The sequence below is a fragment of the Ipomoea triloba genome, chromosome 2 (genome assembly GCF_003576645.1).
Source record: "Ipomoea triloba cultivar NCNSP0323 chromosome 2, ASM357664v1".
Lineage (NCBI taxonomy): Eukaryota > Viridiplantae > Streptophyta > Magnoliopsida > Solanales > Convolvulaceae > Ipomoea > Ipomoea triloba.
Window position 1 is genome coordinate 22,817,307 of NC_044917.1, and position 15,893 is coordinate 22,833,199.

General features: G+C 33.0%; 2 protein-coding genes across 2 annotated transcripts; both read left to right on the forward strand.

Annotated features, from left to right (window-relative positions):
* Window positions 1-1,178: 1,178 nt before the first annotated feature.
* LOC116011454 (4-coumarate--CoA ligase 2) lies at window positions 1,179-5,811 on the forward strand. Its single transcript, XM_031251019.1, has 5 exons — window positions 1,179-2,298; window positions 3,104-3,302; window positions 4,464-4,677; window positions 5,055-5,157; window positions 5,567-5,811. The coding sequence occupies exons 1-5, from the start codon at window positions 1,306-1,308 to the stop codon at window positions 5,687-5,689; spliced, it is 1,632 nt and encodes a 543-aa protein (XP_031106879.1). The 5' UTR covers window positions 1,179-1,305; the 3' UTR covers window positions 5,690-5,811.
* A 302-nt stretch (window positions 5,812-6,113) lies between these two features.
* On the forward strand, window positions 6,114-14,891 carry LOC116010923. Its single transcript, XM_031250417.1, has 4 exons — window positions 6,114-6,991; window positions 7,201-7,278; window positions 11,071-11,110; window positions 11,225-14,891. Exon 4 carries the CDS (start codon window positions 11,754-11,756, stop codon window positions 14,889-14,891), a length of 3,138 nt encoding a protein of 1,045 aa, XP_031106277.1. The 5' UTR covers window positions 6,114-6,991; window positions 7,201-7,278; window positions 11,071-11,110; window positions 11,225-11,753.
* Window positions 14,892-15,893: the final 1,002 nt, after the last annotated feature.

The following is a 15,893-nucleotide window of genomic DNA, read 5'->3' on the forward strand; positions in this document are numbered from 1 at the left end:
ACTTATATGCTCAAATATAATACTAATCAAGAATAAAATTTTTGTTACTTATAATGTTAATGTAATACTTTTAAGGGAAAATACAATACTTTTACATTTCGATTTAAATGTATTACATTTTTCCTCAAAAGTAAGGGACACTTATCAACATTACATGGAAAATGTAATACTTTTTCTCTTATAAGTAACAAAATTTGTATTCCTGATTTGTATTATATTTGAGCATATAAGTATGACATTTGCATGTTATTTTGACCCGACCCGTCTCACGAATAAGGATCCGTGAGATAGTCTCACACAACACACAAGTGTGACCCGTTCAATTAATACCAAATTATTAAAATTCTTACCATAGTAATTACCTATGTTGAAATTTATCTTCCTTAAAGGTATATAATGAGCATTTAATTAATTAATTTTTTATAATTATTAATTATGTGGTCCCCTCAGACATATCACATATGATTTATGAATTCAAATCATTATCGTAATTAAGTTATAAATAAATTTATAAGATAAGATACCATTTCACTGGAATATATATTTGGCTGTCATGTATTTGGACGTATTCCAAATTCTCACTACAATTTCATCTAATTAATTCGTGATAAATGAATATTAAACATTTTATTTCTCTACTTAATTACATTTTAGTTTTGGTATTTATATTCTTTCTTTTTGAGATAATTACTAGTGTCGTACCCGTGCGATACACAGTGTATATTTAAATATATTTTTTAAAAAATAAATTGAAATGATAAGGTAAAGACAAAAATCTTTTTTTTTTTCAGATAGTTATGGTACACGATTTACTGTCATAAATTCTCAATAAAACTATTCCTAAAAAGAATATTTTTTCCATTTTCTAGTAATTTAACCAGAGTTGGTGGCCGCCGGCCGGTCGCCGTCAACAACTCTAATCCGGCATTTTATGGTAGGTAAAAGTCTACGTGGAAAAGTCGTAGGACTTTATAGTCATTTTCATCCCCCACTCACAATGAAGTCACAAACCACAATTTCCCACCAAACATACTTTCATCTCAAATGAATCGACCATGGCAAAACACAACTACTTTAATTTCCACGAATGTGCCCCTGAACAACCCGAAATTCCCATTTTACCCTTGCACCAACCCTCCCCGATCCTCCACCAACATTATGATCTTCTTGGCCCTTTATATATTGCGCCAATTGAGTTATTCGTGTTCAGGACACCCAGCGCTCAAGAAAATTTAATTATTTTTTTGTTGGCGTGTCCAATTTTCTCACTCTCTAACAGATCAGACATATACACAATATACAATAATGGAAACCAAAAGTGAGCAAGGTGACGTCATTTTCCGGTCGAAGCTCCCGGATATCTACATCCCTAAACACCTCCCTCTGCATTCTTATTGCTTTGAGAACATTTCAGAGTTCAATGACCGGCCGTGCCTGATCGACGGCGCCACCGAGAGAATCTATACTTACGCGGAGGTGGAGCTGACGTCACGCCGAGTTGCGGCGGGGCTGGATAAGCAAGGGATCAAGCAGCGGGACACCATCATGATCTTGCTGCCAAACTCGCCGGAGTTCGTGTTCGCGTTCCTCGGCGCCTCCTTCCGCGGCGCCGTGTCGACGATGGCCAACCCGTTTTTCACGGCGGCGGAGGTGGTGAAGCAGGCCAAGGCTTCCAACGCCAAGCTCATCGTGACGCAGGCGTGCTACGTGGACAGAGTTAAGGACTACGCGCGGGATCACGGCGTGAAGGTCGCGTGCATCGACTCCGCGCCGGAGGGGTGCCTGCATTTCTCCGAGCTGGCGGGGGCGGACGAGAGGGACATGCCGGAAGTGGAGATCGCGGCGGAGGACGTGGTGGCGCTGCCGTACTCCTCCGGCACCACCGGGCTGCCCAAGGGCGTCATGCTCACGCACAAGGGGCTCGTCACTAGCGTGGCGCAGCAAGTTGACGGCGTCAACCCCAATCTTTACTTCCACAAAGACGACGTTATGCTCTGCGTCCTGCCGTTATTCCATATTTACTCCCTCAACTCCGTTCTGCTTTGCGGGTTGCGGGCCGGGTCCGCCATCTTGATTATGCAGAAGTTCGACATCGTCCCGTTCTTGGAGCTGATTCAGAAGTACAAAGTTACGATTGGGCCCTTCGTGCCGCCCATTGTTTTGGCCATAGCTAAGAGCCCTGCCGTGGATAATTACGACCTTTCATCAGTAAGAACCGTAATGTCGGGAGCAGCGCCCCTCGGGAAGGAGCTTGAAGACGCCGTTAGAGCTAAATTTCCCAACGCCAAACTTGGTCAGGTACGGTACCAATAAATTACTGTATTATTTATTTTTCTTAATTTTCCCATTTTTCTAATGTTTTTATTTTAAATAATACTTCTGATTTCGTGACAAATTTGGACACGTACTTCAATGCACATCAGTTGCACACACGTAACATAAAATCTGGTATTATTTGGCGTGATTTCATCCAATTAATAGATCTGCTAAAGGGCTAATACTAATAATTAGCAATCAATGAGAAATCTTTTTTGTATTCCTGAATTACGACTTTAAAGTGAAGTAAATGGGTAGTAATGATAGGTATTGAGGAAAATTTTACAATGTTGTTAATGTTGTATATTTGTATCTTGTGCTTTATAAATTGCATTCTTTTTGTGTTCCTAGGATGAAATTGTAAATTCATTTTTACTAAACTCCATGAAATTTATATTTCATGGTATGGTTTGAGGAAATTTCAATTATCTCCAATTATGGAATTGCGATTCTTAGGATCCTCCTTAAGAATTGCAATTCCATAGTCTGTGAAATTGTAATTCAACAAATTACGATTTTGCACTTGTTATTATATTATTATTATATAAGTTCACTTTAATCTTTATTTCACTTAATCCCTTTTCAAATTACGTCATTTTATTTTTGCTTATCAAACAATATAATTCGAGTTTCACCTTATTCTTTTTCACGAAATTACAAATTTTTTTATCTTTAATTCTCATTTTCCAACCAATCTCATGTAATGAAGTATAAGTTACAATTGTACAGAATAAAAAATGTTATAATTCCGACATTAATACGATGTTGGTTGTGGTAAAATATATAGGGTTATGGAATGACAGAGGCTGGGCCTGTGCTGGCAATGTGTTTGGCGTTCGCGAAAGAGCCATTTGAGATAAAATCAGGTGCATGCGGGACTGTAGTTAGGAATGCGGAGATGAAGATTGTGGATCCGGATACCGGGTCTTCCTTGCCCCGAAACAAATCCGGAGAAATCTGCATCAGGGGAGACCAAATCATGAAAGGTACATCTTACCAATTTCTTAAACTTATACTTAACTCACATTATTTATTAACTATTTCCTTGGGGCTTGGACGGGGAACAATCATTTCAGAATTGTTTTTTTTTTAGCCACATGATGCAAGATATAACTAATTTGGTTTTTTAATATTAATATTTTCATAATATACATACACACACCTATACACTACATCCGTATATATACATACAGAAGTCCATATGCATACACATTGCTTTTACTTGGTCATTAGTCATTACCCCCAAATAATTTTATTATAAAAAATGATATATGAACTTTTATGGAGTAAATTAAAACTTTGTTAATATCGTAATTTTATTGATAGAAGAGAGAAATAATAAAAATTATAAACTACGGAGTAGTATTTTTCTGAATAAATCAAAACAAGTCACGTAATAAATCCATATGACTAATCATATTGCCATCTGGCATAGCTAACTTTTCCCTGTTAATTAGGAGAGTTTACTTGATAGAATTTCTTTTAATTTGTAGGTTTAGTTTAGAATTAACTATAAATGCATTAATTTTTTTTATAATAGATTTTAGTTCATACCTTTATTTAATTAATTCCGGGACGTTGCATTAATGAGTTCACTTTAGTGATATATAGTAATAATAATAGAGTTAGCTGAAGTTGGTTAGAAAAATTGGTGGCATTATATTGAGTTGATAGTGTCATAAGTCATAACAGGCAAGTAAGCAATGAGTTTGGCCATCACCGTACCGTACCCTCCTTGAAGTTTTTCCAACCTAATATCTTACATCTATAGCATTGTATTACATTACTCTCCTCACATTATCATATTATAATAACGCTTAATCACGGTCCAAGTTAAGTTTGATTACAAGCCCAAATTAATTAACATCACTGTTCAAGAAACGAACGACCAATTTTAGACATAATTATAAATTTGATTTCTAGAGGGAACAACCTATTGATGACCTAGCTTCTTGGTTTAAATCAAACAAACTATGCTGATTTATTTTCTTGTGTCATTCCCTGACTAAGGTTATAAAGTAAGATTTACTTGAATACTGATTGTGATTTTCTCGTTACTCAAAAAATTTACACATTGAACAATAAATAGTTTGAAAACATAGATTCTCACACAATACTATATTGTGAAATGCGACATATATATACAGGTTACTTGAATGATCCGGAGGCTACAGAGAGAACCATAGACAAAGACGGGTGGTTACACACCGGAGACATCGGCTTCATCGACGACGACGAGGAGCTGTTCATCGTCGACCGCCTCAAGGAGCTCATCAAATACAAAGGGTACCAAGTCGCCCCGGCTGAACTGGAAGCCTTGTTGCTCAACCATCCCAACATTTCTGATGCGGCAGTTGTCCCGTAAGTTCATACTTATTTCATCCCTTTTATACCTTTATAAATATATATATATATATATATATATATATATATATATATATAGTCATATCAGGTGCGATCGTGCTCTCCCATGTGGCCGTGCGGTTCACACCACTCAATTGTTACAAAATACACCACCCAATGTTAAGAAACACATCACACAAATATACACTGTGGTGTGTTTCTTAACATTGTGGTGTGTTTCATTGTGGTGTGTTTCTTAACATTAAGTGGTGTATTTCGTAACATTGAGTGGTGTGTGATCGCACGGGAGAGTACGTCCACACCTGAAATTATATATATATATATATATATATATGTTCCATTTAAATAATATAATAGTTGTATGCATGTTACAGAATGAAAGACGAGCAAGCAGGCGAAGTGCCGGTTGCTTTTGTTGTTAAGTCGAAAGGATCTGTTATCTCCGAGGATGATATTAAGGCTTTTGTCTCTAAACAGGTATGTTTTACTCACTCCGTCCCTAATTGTTTGTCTCATTTACTTTTTGCACGAATTTTAATGCAACATAAAAAATGATATTAACTTTTCAATTTTGCCCTTCAAAAGTAGGTGTAATTTGTACAAGTACAATTGTACTTGTCTTATTAATGGTCTAAAAAGTTGAAAAGTCAAAGGGTAAATTGAGAAATGTAGAATGATAGTTATGTTTAATTTTAGAAAGAGGACACTATTTTGGGACAAACTAAAAAGAAAAGTAAGACAGGTAAAATGGGACGGAGGGAGTAATTTATTTCTTACTTTTAATCAATTTTTGGGCTTCATTGCATTAAAATAAATTGTTTATTGACGTAATTGTACCTTTATTTGAATTTTTTCTTGTTTATTCATTTGTGGTGCGGTGATGCAGGTGATATTCTACAAGAGGATAAAAAGGGTATTTTTCGTTGACTCGGTTCCCAAGTCTCCTTCAGGCAAGATTCTAAGAAAGGAGCTACGGGCAAGACTGGCAGATGGATTCCTTGTTTGTTGAGAAACTTGATTGAATGGACTAAAATATCGACGTTTGAAAAAGTGGATAAAAATAAAGAAACTAATAACATTTTTACCGTTTTCTAAGCAGAATAAATAATATAAAAAAAATCTTTACTGATATACAGTACAGAGCTGCATTATTTACTTTACCAGATATACACATATACAGGGCTGGGCCTGGGAGGTCGCCCAGCAAGGTTAGGCTGGACCAGGCAAGGGGCCTCTATATCTACCTATACTTATATTTGGGACTTGCAAATTACCCCTCAAAAATGACACCAATACTGTCCATTGATCTTAAATCTTATGGCTGAAATTTTTTTATTAAACATTTACCTTTATTTTTTTTATCATTTGACCTCACCTTTTAAACAAATTGCGAATTTGCCATATTACTCCACACGAGTGCTTCTCAGTTCTCACTACTCCACACGAGTGCGTCTGACATTATTAATGTGGCCAAAATATTCTCTCTTTACTTTTGGCAGGAAAAGTAAAATAATGTGCCACTTTGCCATTTTCAAGCTAACTTTTCCATTTGTGCCAAAAAAAAATTATTTCTTTATTTGAATAATTTGATTCTTATGACACATTATGGCACCTCACGTTTATCAAGACACCTTTTTAGTTTTTCAATGTCCAGGAAATAAGATTCATGTCTGCTCAGTCGTTCAAATAATTGAATCCAGCTATGGGCTGCTTAATTACATTTTCAAGACATTCAAACACACGACTATATACCAACAACCTTTTTCCAGTATCATCGCTACTGATAGCTCCAAGCTCTATGCTGCCTCTGAAACTGTAAGTTGAAATCATTGTTTTCTGCATTTTGTTAGAAGTTAGTAAACAATTGTATATCTCTTCTACCTGTAAATGTTCCTTTTTATCCCATGGCATAGATAAGAAAATTAAAGAACAATTACTGTACCTTTTCTAATTACCATTAATATATCAAACTAATTTTGATTTTAGAGCACTGCAATTCTGCTGTTAAATATTTTTTTTAATGTAAATCAATGTATCAAGTAATCAATGTCAACAAATAATCAAATAGAACCTATAAAATTAGTATGCAACTTAGTAACTTTATTTATTCATCAATAACTAAAATAATGAAAAAAATAACAATCGGCTTATTAAGTTACAATGTTTTTGTTCTGAAAAAAAATAACGTTACAACGTTTTTTATTTGCACTAATCACCTCCTCAAAACTTTCAGGTTGACCAGTATATGGTGAGGAGTTTCTCAAGTTGCATTGATTGTGCTGGCTGTAGATTATATATTGATTCCGGAGCTGTAAGTTTTAATCTTTATTGTTTTGTATCTTCATGTTTACAACTTTTTATATATCTTTTAATTGCAAATGTTTCTATAAAATCAGTATGCAAGTTAGTAACTTACACTTAGGAACATATTCAATAACTAAATTAATGAAAGAGTTAACAATCAACTTATTAAGTTACAATGGTTTTAAGTTGCAATAATTACATCCTCAACCCTTTCAGGTTGACCAGTATTCGCTGAGGACTTTTTCCAACTGCATCAATTGTGTTGGCTGTAGGTTCTATACTGCTTCAAAAGTTGTAAGTTATAAACTTTATTGTTTTATATCTTCAAGTTTACAATTTTTTATATCTCTTTTAATTGCAAATTTTTCTTTCTATTTTGTAGCACAAGTATAAAAATTAAGGATGAATGTCTAAAAGATTTTACTTTCCTAATTAACATTATTAAGATGTATGCTTCATAGATTGAATAAACTAACACTTAATTATTCTAAGAAAACACTACAAACTACAAATTTACCAAATATATGAAATAATATACCTCCGTGCAACATGATTTTTGGGGAAAAAATTATAATTTAGGGGTGATGGATATGCACCTGGAAAATGTGATCTAAGTATCATTTATATCATTACTTACTGAGAGGTAACCACAACTGCTCTTACCAAAATATTTATGCGATATATGACAAATGTTACAACTTTCTATATTCATTATTTATTTGTGTATTACTTGATTTCACCACATATTAGCCATAACTTTCAGCAGCATGCAATACAGTAACAAAGAAAGCTAGATATCTGGATGGATCATCTTATATGTTTCTTAGATGAAGTTACAAAGACAGGCCGATAATTAATGGAAAGAGCAAGGATAGTGCCCCATTACAAATAGTTTAAATTTCTTGTAACAAGCTTATCACTTTGCAACACTATTAAGTTATAACCATTTAAGACGAAGTGGAAAAACCCCCTTATGCATTGATAATTTACTAAAATTTAAACAACCAATACATGTATTAAACAAAATAGCAATATAAATGTATAATTATTAATATGTTTACAATAAATATTTATCAAACAATATGTTTAAAAATATTTAACAAAATCTTTAATAAATATTTTTAACAAAGAGACTCGATATATTTAGCAAACAGTATGTTTAATAAATCAACATACTTAGCATTTTTTTTAGCAGTTTAACATTATTAGTATGTTTATTTACGAAACAGTTTTGCACTTACCAGTATGAATTAGTATATGTTTATTGAACATTAGTGGACATTTGTTTTTAAAGTTTAAAATTGTCATAGCAAGCAATAATATAAACAGGCAACACTAATACAAAATCACACAAAAGTCACAATCCAACCAGGACAATTTTTAGTTTTAAAAAATTAAGAAATTAAAAAATTAAAGAAAGCACTCACGGCGTCGTGTCGGAGGCTCGGATCTGGTGGCGATGGAGCAACTCAGGCCAGGCAGCCAACGACGAGCTGTTGAGCAGACTGCACCAGCCAACACCGAAGTCGACGGCGATTGGATCTAGCGATCGCTTACCACACACAACTGGGGTTTCGTCAATCCAGATCTACGGATCTGTCCTCTGTTTTTGCGTCGACGGGGTCACCGTTGTCCGGCGAGAACAGAGAAGATAGTTCTCTAATCTCTAGAAGTCGAAGAATGAGAGATTCGGACTTCACCCTTTAGAGAACAGAGGAACATATAACTCAGATTCTCAGATGTCAGAACTCCGTCAGGGGTGGTTGCGGTCTAGCGGTGAGAGAGAGAGACAGTGAGGGGCGGTTGAGGTCTGGTGGTGAGAGAGAAAGAGCGCGAGAGAGACACTGAGGGTTGAGGGGTGGTGGCGGTCTGCCGGTGGCCGGTGGGCGTCTCACATCTGGGATTCTCTCTCTCTTCCTCCACGATTCTCTCTCTCTCCACTCCGCATCTCTCTCTCTCCGCGTTTCTCCCTCTCCGTATGTTCGCTGCGGATGGAAGGAGTTGTTTGGAGCTAGGTTTGGCAGTGAAAAATTGATTATGAACATATAGTATGGTTTATGGGTTTGGGCCATGTGTGGCCCAATTCGGCCAGACATTGGCCTAATTTTAAAAAACAAATGTTTTTGGGCCTATTTTGGAACATACATACACCAATTATAATCCAAAAAAAGCTATGTACATATACATCAAAATATTCCGCAAACAAAATAATTACTCATTTCAATAAATAAATTTCCAAAAATCACATAAATTAAATGTTTACAATTAGTAAATTAAAATTTCAATAAATATATTAAATTCCATATTTAACAATGTTTTAATTTCAACCAAAAATAAGTTCACAAATTAACAAACTTTCAACAATATATTAAATTCATCAATTATCATAATTTCAAAAACTATTATATTTTCACTGAATACTATAATATATACATACATCAAAATATTCCGCGATCAAAATAATTACTCATTTCAATAACTAAATTTCCAAGTCACATAAATTAAATGCTTATAATTAATAAATTAAAATTCCAATAAATATATTCAATTCCCTAATTAACAGTATTTTAATTTCAGCAAATATAACTTCACCAATTAACAAACTTTCAACTTTCAATAATATATTAAATTCATCAATCATCATAATTTAAAAAATATTATATTTTCGCTGAATACTATAATTTCAATATTTATCATAAGTTATTACACTAAATATGCACAAGTTTATTTATATAACATATACATACATCCAAATACTACGCAAACACAATAATTACTCATCTCGATAACTAAAGTTACAAAATCACATGAACTAAATGTTTACTCTTATTAAAATATATGTTAAGCTATTATAATTTATTTTATACTTATGCTTAATATTTTCATCAAAATATTCCACAAACAAAACAATTACTCATTTCAATAACTAAATTTCCAAAAATCACATAAATTTAATATTTACAATTACTAAATTAAAATTCCAAAAAAATATATTAAATTCCTTAATTAACATTATTTTAATTTCAATAAATATAACTCCACCAATTAACAAAACTTCAATAATGTACTCAATTCACCAATTATCATAATTTCAAAAAATTAGTATATTTTCACCAAATACTATAATTTCAATATTTATCATAAGTTACACTAAATATGCACAAGTTTATTTATATAATATACACATATACAAATATACTAACTCACACATCCAAATACTACACAAACACAATAATTACTAATCTCGATAACTAAATTTACAAAATCACATAAATTAAATGTATACGCTTATTAAAATACGGAGTATATATTAAGCAATTATATTATTTTATACTTATGCTTAATATTTTCATCAAAATATTCCTCAGACAAAACAATTACTCATTTCAATAACTAAATTTCCAAAAATCACATAAATTAAATATTTACAATTACTAAATTAAAATTCCAAAAAATATATTACATTCCTGAATTAACATTATTTTAATTTCAATAAATATAACTTCACCAATTAACAAAACTTCAATAATATACTAAATTCACCAATTATCATCATTTAAAAAAATGATTATATTTTCACCGAATACTATAATTTCAATATTTATCATAAGTTACACTAAATATGCACAAGTTTATTTATATAATATACACATATACAAATATACTAAGTTACACATCCAAACACTACGCAAACACAATAATTAATCATTTCGATAACTAAAATTTCTAAAATAACATAAATTAAATAATTACAGTTACTAAAATATTATTAATCCATTATAAATTATTTTATATTTATGCTTAATATTTTATTGTTCTCCAATTTTCAGGTTTTAAGACAACTATTTGGTTTTAAAAAAAAATATAAATTAAATAATTACAGTTACTAAAATATTATTAATCCATTATAAATTATTTTATATTTATGCTTAATATTTTATTGTTCTCCAATTTTCAGGTTTTAAGACAACTATTTGGTTTTAAAAAAAAAAATAAATTAAATAATTACAGTTACTAAAATATTATTAATCCATTATAAATTATTTTATATTTATGCTTAATATTTTATTGTTCTCCAATTTTCAGGTTTTAAGACAACTATTTGGTTTTAAAAAAAAAATATAAGGTATGTTTTATTTCGTTCATAATGCTTATATGTGTTTTTATTGCTTTTTATGTGTGCTTTTAGTAATTGTTACCGAGTATATGATTTTTTTAAAATCCTATCTTTCGTGCGTAGTGCACTAGCAATGAGCGATATTAGTGGTACAAGTGGTATAAAGCCTGTTGATAAAGGTCAACAATGTACAAATGTTCAAAAGAGATGCTGTGAGAATATGTCTAAGTACGAATGTAGAAACCTACGCCGTAGGTTAGCTGCTAATGCTTTGGCGCTTGAGAAAGGAGAGAAGACTTCTCAAGCCAAATCACATTTTAGTGCTCCAATTATATCAGGTTTAATATAATATTTCTATGTTTTGCTTGGTTAATCAAATTATAAGTCATCATCAATTAAATTTTGACTCTATCTTTTTTTTTTCTTTTTTTTTCCCCTTTGGAATGATGGATGGATATGTGAATGTACATTGACATAATTTACATTGTTATCAATTGTGAAAAATTCGTGATTGGGGGTAGATGATTTTGAAAATCATCCTTTTAAATTGTCTGCTGTTAGTGATTGCACTTTTTGTGGTGCAAAACGATTCCAGTACGAACCATCGGGCTTTTGTTGTCGTGGTGGTGAAATCAAGCTGGTTTCCAATGCAATGCCTTGTGTATTGAAAAATTTATTCACCGGTTGTGATGAGGCTTCAAAGAATTTTATGAACTGTGTTAGAACTTATAATAACACATTTGCATTTACGTCTCTTGGAATACACAATCATGACAAAGATTTGTGCAGACGTAACAAAGGAATATATACGTTCAGAGTTCAGGGACAAATGTACCATCTAATAGATGATCTTATACCCCATGGTCATTCACCCCGTAATTTGCAACTCTATTTCTTTGACACTGATGCAGAAGTATATAATAGAGTTGGGTACACTAATCGACTTGATAGAAGCATAGTTAGTGATCTTGTTGAACTTATGTCCCAAAATCCATATGCTCAATTTTTTAGAAGTCTCAAGGATGTCAAATTTGGGGATAACTTTGTTATAAGTTTGAACTCAACTACATCATTAGATCAAAGAGTTTATAATTTGCCTACAACTTCACAAGTTGCTGCAATATGGCTAGAGAATGATTCAGACAAAGTCCCAAATAATAGAAGCATTAAGGTGTATGCATGTAGTGGGCGTTCCCATAATGTTCAATACTATTATGGTTGTTATGACCCATTACAATATCCTCTTTTGTTTCCACTTGGTGAAACTGGTTGGCATGAAGGAATTGATAGGAATGTTGCCCTTACATATAATAAAGTAAGGAAACGTCAATCATGCATTATTGACCCTACAATTGTCTCATCTGTGGAAGAACTAATTGCGACTGAAGAATCAATTATTAGTGAGGGAAAAAAGAAAAGGTGTGTTTCTTGTAGGGAATATTATGCATACAAGTTTCAAGTGCGTTCAAATGATCAGTGTTTGTTATTACATACTGGAAGACTTTTACAACAATTTATTGTTGACATTTATATCAAAATTGAAAATCAAAGACTTGATTATTATAGGACACAACAAGATCAATCTAGAATTGAAACATATCAAGGATTAGTAGATAGTGTTGGTGTTGGAGCAAGTACTGGTTATGATGTCGGTCGTAGAATCATATTGCCAGTGTCTTTTATTGGTGGACCACGTGATATGAGGAGGAGATACATGGATGCTATGTCACTTGTTCAACGATTTGGAAAACCCGACCTTTTTTTAACAATGACATGCAATCCAAATTGGCTTGAGATTAAAGAGTTGTTATACTATAATGATGAGGCACATAATAGACTTGATCTTCTTGCAAGAGTTTTTCGAGCACGGGTTGAAGTAATGAAAGATGACATTTTGAAAAAACAAATTTTTGGTGAAGTTGCAGCCTATACATATGTGATTGAGTTTCAAAAGAGAGGCCTTCCTCATGCTCATTTTTTATTGATTCTACGCGGGAAACATAAAATTACTTCACCAGATCAGAGTGATAAGATTGTGAGTGCTGAAATACCAGATAAAAATGTTGATCCTTATTTGCATAGTTTAGTTGCAAGGCATATGATTCATGGTCCATGTGAGTCTTTAAATCCTACATTTTCTTGCATGGTCCAAAAAAGAGAAGGGAAAAACAGGTGTTGTAAAAGTAAATACCCTAAATCGTTTTCTAATGAAACAGTTTTGGGTGATGATTCCTACCCTATTTATCGTAGGAGGGATACTTTTAAAACTGTTTTTGTTAGGGGACATGTGTTGGATAATCGATGGGTTGTTCCTTATAACAAATATTTATTGGAGAAGTTTGATTGCCATGTTAATGTTGAAATATGTGCAGGAATTAAATGTGTTAAATATATTTATAAGTATATTTATAAAGGACATGATAGAGTTAGCATTCGGTTGTGTGGAAATAATGTTGTTGAGGAATATGATGAAATTAAAGAATTTCAGAATGCAAGATGGGTATCACCTCCTGAGGCAGCATGGAGGATTTTTAGCTTTAATCTTGCTGAAATGAAACCTTCTGTTGTGCATTTGCAAGTTCATTTACCAAACTATCAGTATATCAAATTCAATAAACACGAGAAGTTGGTTAGCATAGTTGATGAAAAGAATGGAGAACAAAATTATCGTTCTCGCACAATGCTAACTCAATTTTTCTATATGAACAGAGTAGATCAACTTGCAAAACAACTTAACTTATTATATCTTGAGTTTCCAGAATTCTTTGTTTGGTCATTGAATGATAAGCGTTGGCATCAAAGGAAACAAAGAGAGGTCATTGGAAGAGTTGTATCAGTTATGCCGTCAGAAGGTGAACGTTATTATTTAAGATTATTACTAATGAATGTCAGAGCTCCTACTTCTTTTTGTAGTTTGAAGATAATTAAAGGACATACAATGGAGACCTTTAGAGAGGCTGCTGAAAAATTGGGACTGCTATCCAGTGATTGTAGCATAGAGAGTTGTATTGAAGAAGCTATTTTGTGTCAAATGCCAACAAGTTTGCGACAGTTATTTGCTACTCTACTAATCTTTTGTGATTTACCTAATCCAGTAAGGTTTTGGAATAAATATAAGGAATTCTTTTGTCAAGATTTTATGAACTCAACTAAGTATACTAAGTTTGAAGCTGAACTCAAAGCACTTCAACTTGTGAAGCACTTGCTACAAAAAAATGGTAGAAAAATCACCGAATTTAAATTACCTGACCCTGATGTTTATCTTTCTGATTCCCAAAGACAATATAAAGAAGTTGAGGTAGAAAGAAACCTAGGAATCAATGAATATGACTTGCATTGTATTGACAAACTAAATGACATGCAACGATTGGCTTTTGATAAAATTATGGTTGCTGTACATTCAGATTGTGGTGGAGTATTTTTTCTTGATGGCCCTGGTGGAACAGGAAAAACATTTCTTTATAGATGTTTATTGGCAAAGGTTCGGTCACAGGGATTTATTGCACTAGCTACAGCGAGTTCAGGTATTGCCGCTTCAATTCTACCTGGTGGTAGAACGGCTCATTCTAGGTTTAAGATTCCTATTGATGGGGATAATAGATATGTGTGTAATATTAGTAAACAAAGTGCAGAAGCTGAATTACTAAGGCATAGCAAGTTGATATTGTGGGATGAAGCTTCCATGGCCAATCGTAAATGTGTAGAGAGTCTTCCATGGCCAATCGTAAAAAAAAAGATGTATGATATTTTGCAACTTTTCATGACATCAAATGTTGTGGCCTTAACTTGATGCTAGGTAATTATAAGTTAAAGTCTTTTTGGCTATTACACTTTTAATTCAAATTATATATATTATTTCAAAACAAATTCTCAACGCATTAATAGGTCATTGGGCATGTCGTTTCGCGCAAAGCGCGTGCCCGGTAACTAGTATATATATATAGTTATAACTTATCCGATGCTCAGGCCTAGCTATGCAAATGACTCCCTACAAGATCAACCCTTTAAAACTCTTCATCATCTGAGAACTCTATATCATCAATAATTCCATAAATTCAGGCTTGTCTTGTTGAAAAGAAAACGTCACTGTCCATGTCTCGGGATATGATCGAGGTAGGGTTGCCAGTTCTTTGTGCATAAATCTCTGCGATGCGTTTACGCAGTTTCAATGCTTCTAGTTCTCCTGCATGACTCTAAAAAAAAAAAAAAAAAGTCCTAGGTTGATGGATCATTACCCTGATGATATAACAAAATGTTCCTCTAGCTCGCATGAAAAGCGAAGACAAACGATAGAATTGAACAACCGTACAGGCATCTTTTGGGTATTGCGTACGACTCTACAATAAAATAGATCCTGAACCCTCCCTTCCAAGAAAAAAAAAATAGAATCTATCAGAACAAAATGGATAAATGATCAAATTGCCACCCTTCCTTTCGGAGAAGTTGAAAAATATTATGATGACTCCGTTGCTTTATATAGTTCTATTTGTGATTTTTTTGTCTCTAGCAATCCCAAAGTTTCTTTTTTTTTTGATCCGATCAAATAATGAAAAAAATAGTGACTTACATATTCTTAATTACTCCCTGGCATGAAAACAAAAAAGGTTTGTGACGCTGGACTAGACTCCCGATAGATTAGAGAAAATCGGAAATACCTTTGAGTCCATACTCCTCTCTCGATGGTAGTTTGTGTTGGACGAGAAAGGAAACAAAATGTTCTATAATTATAAAGCGGAAATTCTAAATTGATAAATCAAAACATTATGATAGTACAAAATATAATTCATATTTA

What these genes read in the sequence shown, in the direction of transcription:
- LOC116011454 (XM_031251019.1), top strand. Translation starts at nt 1,306, where the DNA reads ATGGAAACCAAAAGTGAGCAAGGTGACGTCATTTTCCGGTCGAAGCTC. An exon ending in GGGAGACCAAATCATGAAAG is followed by an intron (nt 3,303 to 4,463) that starts GTACATCTTACC and finishes ATATATATACAG; the next exon opens with GTTACTTGAATGATCCGGAG. An exon ending in AGGCTTTTGTCTCTAAACAG is followed by an intron (nt 5,158 to 5,566) that starts GTATGTTTTACT and finishes GCGGTGATGCAG; the next exon opens with GTGATATTCTACAAGAGGAT.
- LOC116010923 (XM_031250417.1), top strand. Translation starts at nt 11,754, where the DNA reads ATGCCTTGTGTATTGAAAAATTTATTCACCGGTTGTGATGAGGCTTCA.